Below are 12,163 nucleotides of genomic sequence, written 5' to 3'. Positions count from 1 at the left end.
TTTCCCGCTTTATTTGTGATTCATGTTGCAAAGTTTGTGAGAGCAGAGACAACACACAATTTTTTTATTACTGCATCAACCTATAGGGTACTCTAGATATGCAGGGCCAGAAACTGTAATACCTCGGGTGCCAGGTGGGTATTGATATTACAACAGAGCAGCAGATTACCCCGGTTCTCAAGAGTGTTCACCGCAAGCTTCTCTACTGTAGCTCGGCCAGACTCTCCCTAGCGGGCGGTGGCTTAATAGCAAACCAAGTCCTTCTTGCCTCCTGGTGGTGTTGGCCCGTGGTTGGAGCAGATGCGAGTAGAGGGCAGTGTCATTGTTGCTCTGCGGGAGTTCCTGAGACGATCCCTCACTGCCTCTGGAGTTGTCGTAGTGCAGTGAGGATTTGGATGGGATCCCTCAGGATTATGACTCACATGCAGAGCCTTCAGAGGGACTACACCTGGGGGATGGTCGCTTGGTTGACCGAGGGAGGTTACGCATTCCAGGTTGATGAGGTCTCTCTAGCTTACCGGATAGAGGGTCATAGCATTCAGAGAATAGAGCTCCATGAGGCGGTCCTCTTGATAGCCCGGATCCTCAGTCCCTCCGGAGGATAGCGTGTGGGAGGTAGTAGCCAGTATCATGGCGTGGAACATCTGGGTTGCTGGCTGTAGTCTGGTGATGGGTGAGCATCCGGCTCCACCCTTGGCTACCTTGGTCGCCATCTGGCAAGATATGGTCTATATCTTGCGCTCCACTTGGGAGCGTGGGACCCCGGGGTCTAGTGCAACTGTCGCGAGGCGCACTTGTTTCTGCAAGGCTTGGCCTACAGGAGTTTTCTACATATTTACTATGTGATGGATTCGCTAGTTGTATAGTCCCCCACGTGGCTGTTAGTCCGTGTACTAGAGATTCCCTAGGCAGTGAGCTGGGTTCTCTGGAACAGGCTGGTTTTTTCATCTTTCATCCTTCATCGGTTTTTCCATACTCAGCACCCTCGAGGCTGCTGTTTTGTATGAAGTTTTTCAAGCATTAATAGAGTGTTTCTTTCTTTGAAAAAAAACAAAAAAAGCTTTCTTGTTTCTTGAAGTCTAGAAAACAGTATTAGAAAACAGTATGTTGAGTGTTAGTTCTGAAGCCAGCTTGAGATGGTGCCATTATTTTAGTTTCCTCTGCCCATTTGCGGATTTTTCCCCTCTAAAATTCAATGGTATGGACTTTCATACTTGAAGTAAATGCTTGGGTGGCACTCATGGAGCACAACTGCTGGGTATTATGAACAGAATCAAGAAGCATGCTGCTTCAGATCAGGAGAAAAGTAAGGGAGACTCCAGAACAAGAGGCTATTGCAATGACCACTAAAGCTTTGAAGGTTGAACAGATTCATCGTAATGGCTTTTCTCTTTCGATAAACAATACCTGGCAGAAGAGAGTTTTGGTGCAAAGATGAAGAATAGCATTGTCGTTTTGAAAAAGTTTGCTTTGACTGTACATGGGTCTTCAGATCCTATTACTTTCTCTTGGGCTGCTTAAAATCACTCATGCAAAAGTCAGTTGTTATTGGAACTAAGTGCTGACTGTTTCACTGTATGTTCTGCTCCCTTCATGTGGGCAGAAGCTGGCCAGGACAGATGCTGGCAATATATATGCATCAGTCCACTCTCGGATAGAGGGGGGAATAGTAGGGATTTGCTCATCTGATGTCGGCTTATTGGTTAAGGGATTAATGCATATAAAATTACATGTTGAAGGTGGCTATACTAAATTATAGGGGTTCATTGCTTTGGGAGATACGAGAAGAACCACCAGAAAGGTTGTGCTTTCTATCTTGTAAATGCTCAATGTATATTCTTCCATAGTGCAGTTTTTGTACTTAAGACTACTGTGTGTCATTTTGTGATGCTCTCTTGGTTGTCGTGGGAGTCGTGTTATTGAGAGAGAGAGAGAGAAATATATAAATATAAATATAAATAAATAAATAACGTCCGTCGTCCTTGGAAGACCTCACAGGTCTATGGGACAAAGTACACACCAAAAAATTGCAGATACATCCATAGTTGGGTCCCTACGTGTATGGTTGGCTGAACCATACATGTATGAAAAAATTATTATGTACACGTATGGTATGGCCAATCATACTTGGCTTTTTTTGGGGGAGGAAAATGGGGTTCTCGGACCTTTATTAAAACGTTTTTTAATCAAATTAATACAAGTTTGAAGTTGAAAGTTTTGTAGCTCTTTGTCAATTAAATGTGTACAATGTATATTTTCCTGTTTTTTCCCCCCTAAAATTAGGGTCACGTATGATTCAGCCCCCCAGGGGCTGATCCATACTCCAACCTTACTTCTGTACCCGTATGAAGTATGTGTATGGTAACGTATGGAAAAAACTATGGATACATCCGGATACCTAGAGAGTTGAGGGAGTGCTCAAGGTAGCTAAGGTATTTATGGTGTACATACTGTATGGAATTTTCTGTACAGTACAAAACGGCATGTTTGTACAGCAGTATGGTACATGTACTGAGTGTTTTTTAGGGGTATTTTTGTTGGGGGTGTGTGTTTAAAAAGTATAATTTTAAAAAGGGGTGTGGTTCAAAATATGTCCCCTTTTCTTTGAATGTATACTTGCCACCTTCCAATTCTACCTCAAGGCTGATTCTACCCCTTCTTGCAGCCCACAAAGCCCCCTCAACACATCCTTCTCTCCCAAGATGTAGTCACTTCTGTGGTCCACACACCTTCATAGACTGTAGAGTAGACTCAGTCGTTAATTGTTGCTTTAATTTGCTGTACAATCTCAATCTAGTAAGTAGTTTCAACTTTGAGCTTTCAATTTGAATTGAGTTTCTTTATGTGTTATTAGTTCCATGTATGACATATGTACATCAATAGGCAACTATGGTAGAGTTGCTTTATTGTTGATGGTGATTCATTTTATGACATAGTCACTGTGTGTGTGCGCGCGCGCGTACGCACGGGCACTGTATTCTCTCTCTCTCTCACGGGCACTGTATTCTCTCTCTCTCTCTCTCTCTCTCTCTCTCGTGCGCGCTCTTTGTTTGAAAATAAATAAATTTACAAAGCTGGTGGACCTTATGTACTGAATTTATTTTCTGTATGACACAACGTACCATTGGTCGTGCCATACCTATCATACCTAACATACGTTACTAACCTGGTCTTGAGTGTTGCCATCTCCTCTTGTTAGATCTGTCTCAATAGGGTCTCTCTATGTCCTTGCATCTCTATGGTTCATCTGGGTTAGTGGTCCAAAACCAAGCCCCTCCTGGAAGTTGCAGTGAATCTTGATTTGTCCACGTATCTCATAATATAGCGGGCATGCACACATGAATGGCTCCTTCATCTCCTCCTCCTCAAATGTGCGAAGTCTACATATCCTCTGCTCTCCTATCCCAATTTCTACTGGTGGGACTTTACAGCTGCCCATTGGCAATCCTAAGTTCATGTGAGACTTGCCTATACTCCAAGGACAAGGGTCTGATAATGGCCCCATCCTCTGACATCCTCAGAAAGTGGTCCTGATAAAACTAAAACTTGAGCTCCAATAAAAAAAGAGTCCATGTTGTCTTCAGATCCGACTGTATAATACGGTTGATCTCATCTGTATCATATGGTTGGATCCAGAGAGTCTTTGGACTTCTTTTATTTACTGTGGTGAGGTTTTCTGCATATTGGTTGAAATGAGTGTTTGTGATCATTCAAGGGTGTCAATACGGTTCAGAATTTGTGGTCGCTTGAGAGTTGAAGACAGGTTTGTACTTGTATGAGTGTGATCTGCTACAGTTTGTTGTGCTGCTTTCAGTCATCACAATGATGGTGTTCATATAAGAGGTTAAAAGGAAGTCGATCTGATTTCAAGCTGATTGTCAAGTCTTACGTAGATTTATCAGAATTTGGGTGCATTGTCATGGAACTGTGTTTCTTCATTGGTTCGATGTCACAGTGCTGAAGATAGAAAGGAATATCTAGAAGCACTTCTTCGGGAATCCAAAAAAGAAGAAGTCGCTCCCGTGCTGGATGATGAGGCGCTCAATTATCTTTTGGCTCGCAGGTTCTTTCCTCCAGCTTTAAGGCGCCGGAGATATCTAAGCGAAGATGTTCTGAATTTTACAAGCCCATTTAATTTTTGTTTCCTTCTTGAAAGATACACTTTAATTTGGCCTGTATCTTTTGCAGTGACAGCGAGATTGATATATTTGAAGCAGTTGATAAAGAAAGGGCTGAAGCTGAACAGGTATTTTGCAATTGAACTATGTTGTGTTTTGTGCATTTTGGGTGGTGATCACGAATGCAAGTCCGTGATTTTGTCTTCCATTTTAGGTTCAATGGCGAAGACGCTTGCAAGAGATGAACAGACAAGAACCTTTCTCAATTCCCTCACGCCTACTGGAAGAGGATGAATTGGCACCAATTCTTACTGCTATGCAGTCTATGGATGTAGCAAGAGTCGGAGATAAACAAAAGTCAGGGGTAGCGTTACTTGATACACAGCACTATGGCAGGGGAAAACGAGCAAGAGAGGTAGTAAAGACCAGTTGATATTAATGTTCTAGCTTGCTCAAGGCCCTATCATCCTAGTCATCTAATAAACAGGAGTGTATGTAATCCATTCATCCATCAAACATGAGTGTATGTTGTATTTGTATTGAATACCAGTCGATATTAATGTTCTACCTTGCTCAAGGTCCTATCATCCTAGTCATCTGATAAACAGGAATGTATGTAATCCATTCATCCAGTAAACATAAGTGTATGTTGTAATTGGATGTTTATAGTCCCTGTTTGACACTTTTTGCAGGCACGGTCCTATGGAGACCAATTGACTGAAAGGGAATTTGAGGAGCTCTGTCAGGTAGGCGTTCCAGAAAGTATGAGGAAACGTGACTCTGAACGAGGAAGAGGTAATCGAAAAAATAAATTGCAAGGTGGAGATACTGCTTCAGTGACAGGTTCTGTCCAGCCATCAACGGTAAAGAAAGCTCGAGGCAGGCCTAAAAAGAGTGTAGCTATCTCAGGTGTATTGTCTGATTTAAGGCCAGCAGGCAACATTCAGGACACTTCTATAAACCACCTGCAAAAAGGCGACTTCATCCCAGTCACAAGCTCCACATCTGAGGATTTGCAGGGTTGTCAACAAAGAAATGAAAATAGTGATGGAACATCCACGGCTGCTTTGAGCAAGGAAGGGGTCTGTTTAGATGAATCAATTGAGGAACAGGCTTCATTTAGGAATATGACAAAAGAAGGTAAACATCAGATTGTGAAACTTGAAAATCGGCCTTCTGGAAAAGATGAAGGTAATGCAGTGATTAGCTGCAGAACGCTTCAAGACTTGCCCATTGGTAAAGATTTGCGAGGACAAAATCATCTTGGGGATGGTGATATTATGAGTGCAGGGAAACCATTGGCAATTTTATGTCCGCCTCCTTGTTTGGATATTTCAAGTTTGTCAACTACAAGCCCTTCAAATTTGAGTCCCTGTAGCAGCCATCCAGGACAGGAAAGCAAAGACATTGGAGGCTCCAAACCTGTGGAACATGAGTCTGTTGGCACTGCAGTAGCTGAAGCCCCAAAGAACATAGTCGATATCAGTACTCAAGAAACATATCAAGGGATAATAGGCACCTCTGTTGAGCATGTGCATACTGTAAAAGAAGCGCCAAAGAACATAGTCGATATCAGTACTCAAGAAACACGTCGAGGGAGAATAGGCACCTCTGTTGAGCCTGTGCATGCTGTAAAAGAAGACAGTGCTGTGACGGGGGATAATTATAAATCTCAGGCTGTGGATGATACTCATTGCAAGGGATTGCAAGAGAATAACCATGGAGGGTCTCCTGGTGAATGCAAAATCATATCAACAGGAGATTGTATCCTGTGCCTGCCAGCTCTTTCTAGGCAGGGAGAATGTAGTTCTGGTACTCAAAATGAAGAGACTTCAGAACATTTGCTAAAAGTGTCTAGGAAACTGGATTCACTAAATGTTGCGTCTAAGTCAAATGTAACTACCAACCCAGAAGATTCTGGGGAGAAAGATGTAGTGGACTCTTCCAAAGATTTTCATGAAACAGTGACAACATTTGGAAAAGAAACACAGGGCTAACATCCTGTCTAAGGAGCTTAATTTTCTTGTATCATAGGGCATCTCACTACAATTGTATGACGGATGATTCTTTGGTGATCTGTAAAACCATAATCATGTATCACTGTACATTGTTTCATGATCTTTCATACCTGACGCCTGTCATAGAAAATGGGGAGGCAAAAACACATCTTTTTGGTCTTCCTCCCCTGGATTTAACATTTATCATTGGAGCTTAACAGCTTCAGAAGTTCAATTTTTATAAGGGAAGTTGAACTTTCTGTGTACATCTATTTAAGGATGAAGTTTTCAAATTTGAGCAGTTCAATGTGATTTAGATGCCAATATCTGCATTTAATATATGCCTGTCTTATTGTACAAAATACGGAGAGACATATGGCATCTAGCTGATTGATATATTTTCAGAAGTGATGTTTTTACCCATTCTAAAGAGCAGCAACAAACCTGGTATCTGGAATGACAAGCTTGAACAGAAGAATTTCTCTCTTTTTTTTGGGGGGGGGGGGGGAGGGGGGGCGCGGGCGCAGGCAGGCTTGTGTTCGAGAGAGTAGAGAAGTGGTTACAACATAATAGCTCATGTTTCTGTTCTTGACAGGGTACAGACGTGGTTACAACACAGAGAGCTTGCTTCACATAACCAATGGTGAATGCCAACCTTATTTTTGAAGTTATGGTCTTGTGAAAAATTATGCCCTGTTTAAGTTCCCAGCTATCTTGTTCCCCACCCATTGATAATTGATTTTAAAGGCGTTGCAGCGTGATGTAAATGCATAAAAATGTAGTGTGGGAAGGAACACGAACAGCCTTGTGTGTGTGGGGGGTGGGGGGGAGGTGGGGGAGGGTTTCGAGAGAGTAGAGAAGTGGTTACAACATATACAGCATGCTTCACATAAACAATTGAATGCCAACCTTATTTTGCAAGTTATGGTCTGGTAAAAATCATGCAGGTTTAAGTTTCCAGTTATCTTACTCCCCAGCCATTATTAATTGATTTTAAAGACATTGCAACCTCATGTAAATGCATAAAAATGTTACGCGGGGAGAAAAATGAACAGCCCACCTGGTCTATATGTACAAATCATGACATTAGTAATGCATGAAATACGAGGGCAAAAAGTTTGTTTTGCAGCGTCATACAAAATGCCTCTCTGAAATCATTTATCAATCTTAAGCTTCATGTGTGTAAAAGAGTATCTAAACATTCTTTTTTTTTGTAGATCCATACAACAACTTTTTATGGGAAGATTCATACCCAGGCCTTTTTTGTGTAGGTGTTTTGTTTAGGTGAAACTCAATGTGACGAGCAGCTATGTAATAGAATGCCAAGCTTGTATAAATCAGACCGGTGTTGAAAAAGATGGTGTTTGAGGTGCACAAGCCAACCTCTTCTAATAAGCAAGCTTCCCTTTGATTAAATTCCCAAGAATGGAATTCCACATCCATCTTTCATGGATTTCTTTTGTAATTCCATCTTGAGATGCACACGTAACAATGCATTATACGACTATGGTAGAAAAGGACAGAAGACTTGCGAGACTAAATGTACAACATCATGCCTACAGAACTTTTTCCTTTTAAGGTATAGTATAGGATGGATTAGATGCCCTATATGGCATTCCTAATAAATGTTTGATATTCGTAGATGATGCACCCAATTTGCAAAAGCAAACACAGGTGATGCCTTGCTTGGTTTGCTTTAGAAGGAATTATTTGAATGAGTTTGGTAAGGTCTACAAGGATAGAAAGCCGATTGAAAAGTCCTTCGATTGTAAGCCCTTCCATTGAATTTGTTCGTTCCTCCTTCATTGAAAATATTAAGCTTCATTCATTGAAAATATTAAGTGAAGCTTCATGGGCATTGTGAAGTGAGCCAAGAGAAATAATTAAATAGATCCAAGAAACATAGTGAATCCACACACCACTCATACACAAGTGCAATACTCTAAGAGCATTGTGAACTAAGATGACCAAGTTGCTATATGGACAACTTAACACATGATAGATTTTACATCGACCTTAAAGGTTGCTAATTGTGGTTGTACATGTTTAAGGGGTACATGCGATGGGATTACAATGTCTTGCCATATTGCATTTACCTTGGCAGTTCAATGTACACGTTTAAGGGGTACATACGATGGGATTACAATATCTTGCCATAACGCATTTACCTTGGCTTTTGAATTGTCACAAACCAGGTTATGTAGTTGTGATTTATGTGAAATTCTTACTGAATTGCATTTGGAACATGTAAGTAAAATGACGGGTAACTCATGCAACTTGACAGGGTTTTTCATAATAAACAATCATGTTCTTATCTTCTTGTGAATGTTTGTTGGGCATTTCAATCTAATTTTTAAGATCAAGGGTTTGTTTGTTTTGCATTTCGTAGGCACATTTCACTTCAGTTACCATGATTTGTATATTGCTTTATATTTATAAACAACTATTCAAATCTTTTGCACCCTTAGTGCAATTATGAGGGTCACAATCTTCTAAATAAATGGTTGGATCAATCCAAACCCAGGTGTGTACTCTAGGTCAAGTGTTTTCAACAATTTTGAGACACCTAGTGGGTTGGATATTCCACAGACAAACATTGAACCCCTACTGGCAAAGGGGAGTCATTCTAGAAATCTAGCCTTGTATGGACTTCTAAACTGATGGACCATTGAATGTCCTGAACAATTGTTATACAACTTTTAAAAGGACCAGGGCAAAATGACACCACCATTTATGCTCTATAACTTGAGTATATGGGATAGTTAGTCATTCAATGGAGTCGTATTTTGTAAATTGGTGCAAGTGCTAGAGAGGAAGAGGAAGGTAGGCCCAAGGTCCAAAGTGGTTCGTAGATGTTCGATCTCATTCAAGAGTTGACTTGATATCTCTGTATTGCTTGAGTGTGCAATGTCCCTATTGGGTATCGATCTAGGATCCTTCCCTTCTAAAGTAAGACCTGTAGAAGAGTTGAGAGCACGCAAGCAGGGGCAATCTGCTACCCCAAATACTTATTTCCACTCAAAGGCCTTATCCTTGGAAGGAAAAGCATACATAGTTTCTTTCCCTTGAGGCTTCCATTTAGCACTTTGAATAGCATAATCCCCTCCTAATTATCTTTTGAAGCTAGTGAATAATTACCATCATGCCTTAAATCTTGTTGTCCCATTGGAGACTTTGAAAATTTTAAAGTTTAATATGACATTCGGGGCCAACATCTTAACAAGATATGGATGGTAGATCCTCCTTTTCCATTTTCAGTTCCCCATGCAATCTTATTGGGGTAAGCTTCTAGACAAGCCTTCTTTGGACCTAGGACCTATTTTCCTTCTCTTTTGGATCCTCCACCATAGATTGGGAGCAATTTTACGTACCCTCCCTTTTATTTGGATGCTAAGGTCCATTGCTATTATGGTAGAGTCTTGTGCTTCCCAACCGACTTCAAAATTTGTACCTTGGAACTCTATTTTGTGGGAGAGGGGTCCCACTACCCCAAATGTATAATTTCAGAAATTAGGCATGGATTATGGTTCCAAAAAGAAGAGATTGATTTGGGATTTGGATGAAATACTTCTAAGATAGAGGGGGAGTCACTATTATTAATTTTCACTAGAAAGAGGGTGCACTTGATAAGGACAAGGAATGAAGCTCATAGAATTCCAAAATAGTAGTGTCTTTTGGCGGCGTTTTTGGATCCATCAATGGCTGGGGTAGACAAAAACGAGATCCCAACCTCTTTTTTCTAGTGGGAATGTGTGCTACACATTTTGATCGACCAAAATAGTAGCACCCGGTAAATCAATCGGCCATTCTATAGCCCTTAGATATGCAATAGATCTAACGGTGCCACATACGCCATAACTCTACCCAGACCTACCGACTAACCTCAACAATACACGTGTCACGTACAGAGAGACTATCAAGATCATCACAAAATAAATGAACTACTACATGACCTCCTCCCTTATACGTCGACGATCGAAAATGGTCATTGGTAGTCAATTTACAATTGAAATCCAGGGCAACCAGCTCCCGACCTCTGGTGGTCGATCGCCGGTGACCCTGGTTTCCTCTCAAGAATCGGATCCTAGCATCGATTCCCTACACCTTATCCGATGCGATAATTTTGAATATGAATAGAGACAGCCTGACTCCAACCGATAACTTCATACTTGCAAAACATGCATTTGTACCTCCCTCAATGCCAAAGTATTCAATAGAGCACAACGATAATAATAGCAATAGTGCTCGACCTCTCATCCACTTAGGAAATTCAACCGCAATAGTATGCTTGCGTTCCCCCCATGAGGTATATAACAACTATATACAAAACTACACTACACTTTGCCCTTTTTTTTGTTGCAATAAAAGGAAATTATATTAAAAGAAATGAAAAAAGGAGACCAACCTTGAGAGCGTCTTTAACTATTCTATAGAGAAGCTTATAATCAAGATGCTTGTTCCAAAATATTAAAGAGTTGCCACAGTAAGTCACTTTGCAAATCAAGCATTGCATCATCCAGGAAGCTAGCTTGACGGATTATTATTTGATTACACAATTGCTACACTCATCTTAATACCGCATCCTTACCAATTAAAAGGCAATGCTGAACATCAATTTAAGGGCCATCGTCACCCAATAGCAAACCCTTCCAACTGCGAAGCCAAATAGTTTGTGTCCTTTGATAACCATCTAGTCACAGATCACCACACAGTTCTTAGTATACTACAATGCAATTCCAAAAGAGAGGCCATGATCTTCTATAGCAACCTTGCAAAAGAAACAATCTCATCCCACCCTTAGCCATCCCAAAGTGATGTTTGGCTCAAGGATGTTTTTATCGAATCTATGCTTATATATTAATATAAAAACTTGGCGAAAGTTTTCAAACTCATTTTTTTAGTTTCACAATATTGGTAGAATGTAGTTTTTTTTAAAGATATTTTCTTTTGAAATTTGAAGGAAAATATGTAAATCCTGGCGAAACTTTAAATTTTTTTGCATAAAAATTTCAAATCTTGGCGAATGTTTCAAACATTTATTTTTATCAAAGCAATATAAAATTTTATCTTCTTAACAAAACTAACTTGAAAAAATCATCCATGGTTTGGCTGAATGCTCCATGTGCCAAAGGTGATAAAAAAATACTAGTTTTATTGGATTAGACTCCCAATGATGATTTTAGTCTTTGCAATAAAGAAAATTAAATAAAATAAATAATGGCACTCGATAAAACTCCATCAAAAGGATAAACCACAAATAACAACATGGTTCCACAATGAAGGAGCTAATGAATAAAACTACAGAATCCCCACTGTGTATGATTGCAACCATTGTAAACATCGTAGGAGGGCTTGCTCTTCTTGTTGGTTGCACTACTATCACCAATATTTCCACCTACTCTCTTTCCTTTTTACTTATTGGTCGACATTTCAGTGCTCTTACTTGTGATGTCTTGTTTCAAAACACAATTTCAAATCAATGAGAACAAAACACAAATACAAACCCAAATACAACCACTTTTGATATGACTAATTTACTTTGCATTTTAGAATGACTAAGACTATAAATGGAATAAAAAACAAAGAAAAACCCTATCTAAGATTCAAATTTAAATGCCAAAATTTAGCCCTAACCAAGATCGGGTTTGAAACCGATCTTGACTAAGATTGTAGGGTCAAGGTTAGGCCCTTCATCCCCCATCCAAGATTGGTTTATCCCACTCAAGGTCAGCCATAAAGAATGGCATCTCTAGATCGATTGGTTCTTCATGTGTGAGTGGAGGATCTACCTGTAGTGCCTTAGCATCAATCTGTGAGAAGATAAGGTCTAATGAATGGCAGTTGTCGATGGTTGCCAATGTTTGCATCTAGTTATTGACATTGCTTTGTGAGTCACCCGCTATGGCATGCTGTTGCAAGGGAGCTGATTTGCTTGAGATTGTTGTGGAAGATGTGTCATCCAATGCTCTAGGAATAATTGGTTTTATAGATCTTGTTCCCACATTCACCCAGGGGGACCTATGCTAGCTCTCTCTAGGGAGGAAGCTG

The 12,163-nt window shown here is 40.3% G+C and overlaps 1 protein-coding gene across 2 annotated transcripts in view; it reads left to right on the top strand.

Annotated features, from left to right (window-relative positions):
- Window positions 1–6,429, top strand: part of SYD (P-loop containing nucleoside triphosphate hydrolases superfamily protein) — a 146,649-nt gene extending 140,220 nt beyond the window's left edge. For both annotated transcript variants that reach the window (XM_087398858.1, XM_087398857.1), the window contains exons 26-29: window positions 3,956–4,063; window positions 4,189–4,246; window positions 4,333–4,533; window positions 4,811–6,429. In XM_087398858.1, the coding sequence (XP_087254984.1) occupies window positions 3,956–4,063; window positions 4,189–4,246; window positions 4,333–4,533; window positions 4,811–6,115 (1,672 nt within the window). In that variant the 3' untranslated portion in view covers window positions 6,116–6,429. The remainder of the gene's footprint in view (window positions 1–3,955; window positions 4,064–4,188; window positions 4,247–4,332; window positions 4,534–4,810) is intronic.
- The last annotated feature ends 5,734 nt before the right edge of the window (window positions 6,430–12,163 follow it).

The sequence above is a fragment of the Dipteris shenzhenensis genome, chromosome 27 (assembly GCF_047967505.1).
Source record: "Dipteris shenzhenensis isolate YYH24624 ecotype China chromosome 27, Dip_SZ_1.0, whole genome shotgun sequence".
NCBI classification, from domain to species: Eukaryota; Viridiplantae; Streptophyta; class Polypodiopsida; order Gleicheniales; family Dipteridaceae; genus Dipteris; species Dipteris shenzhenensis.
The sequence above is the reverse complement of the archived record's forward strand: the minus strand, read 5'-3'. Positions and strand labels throughout refer to the sequence as shown.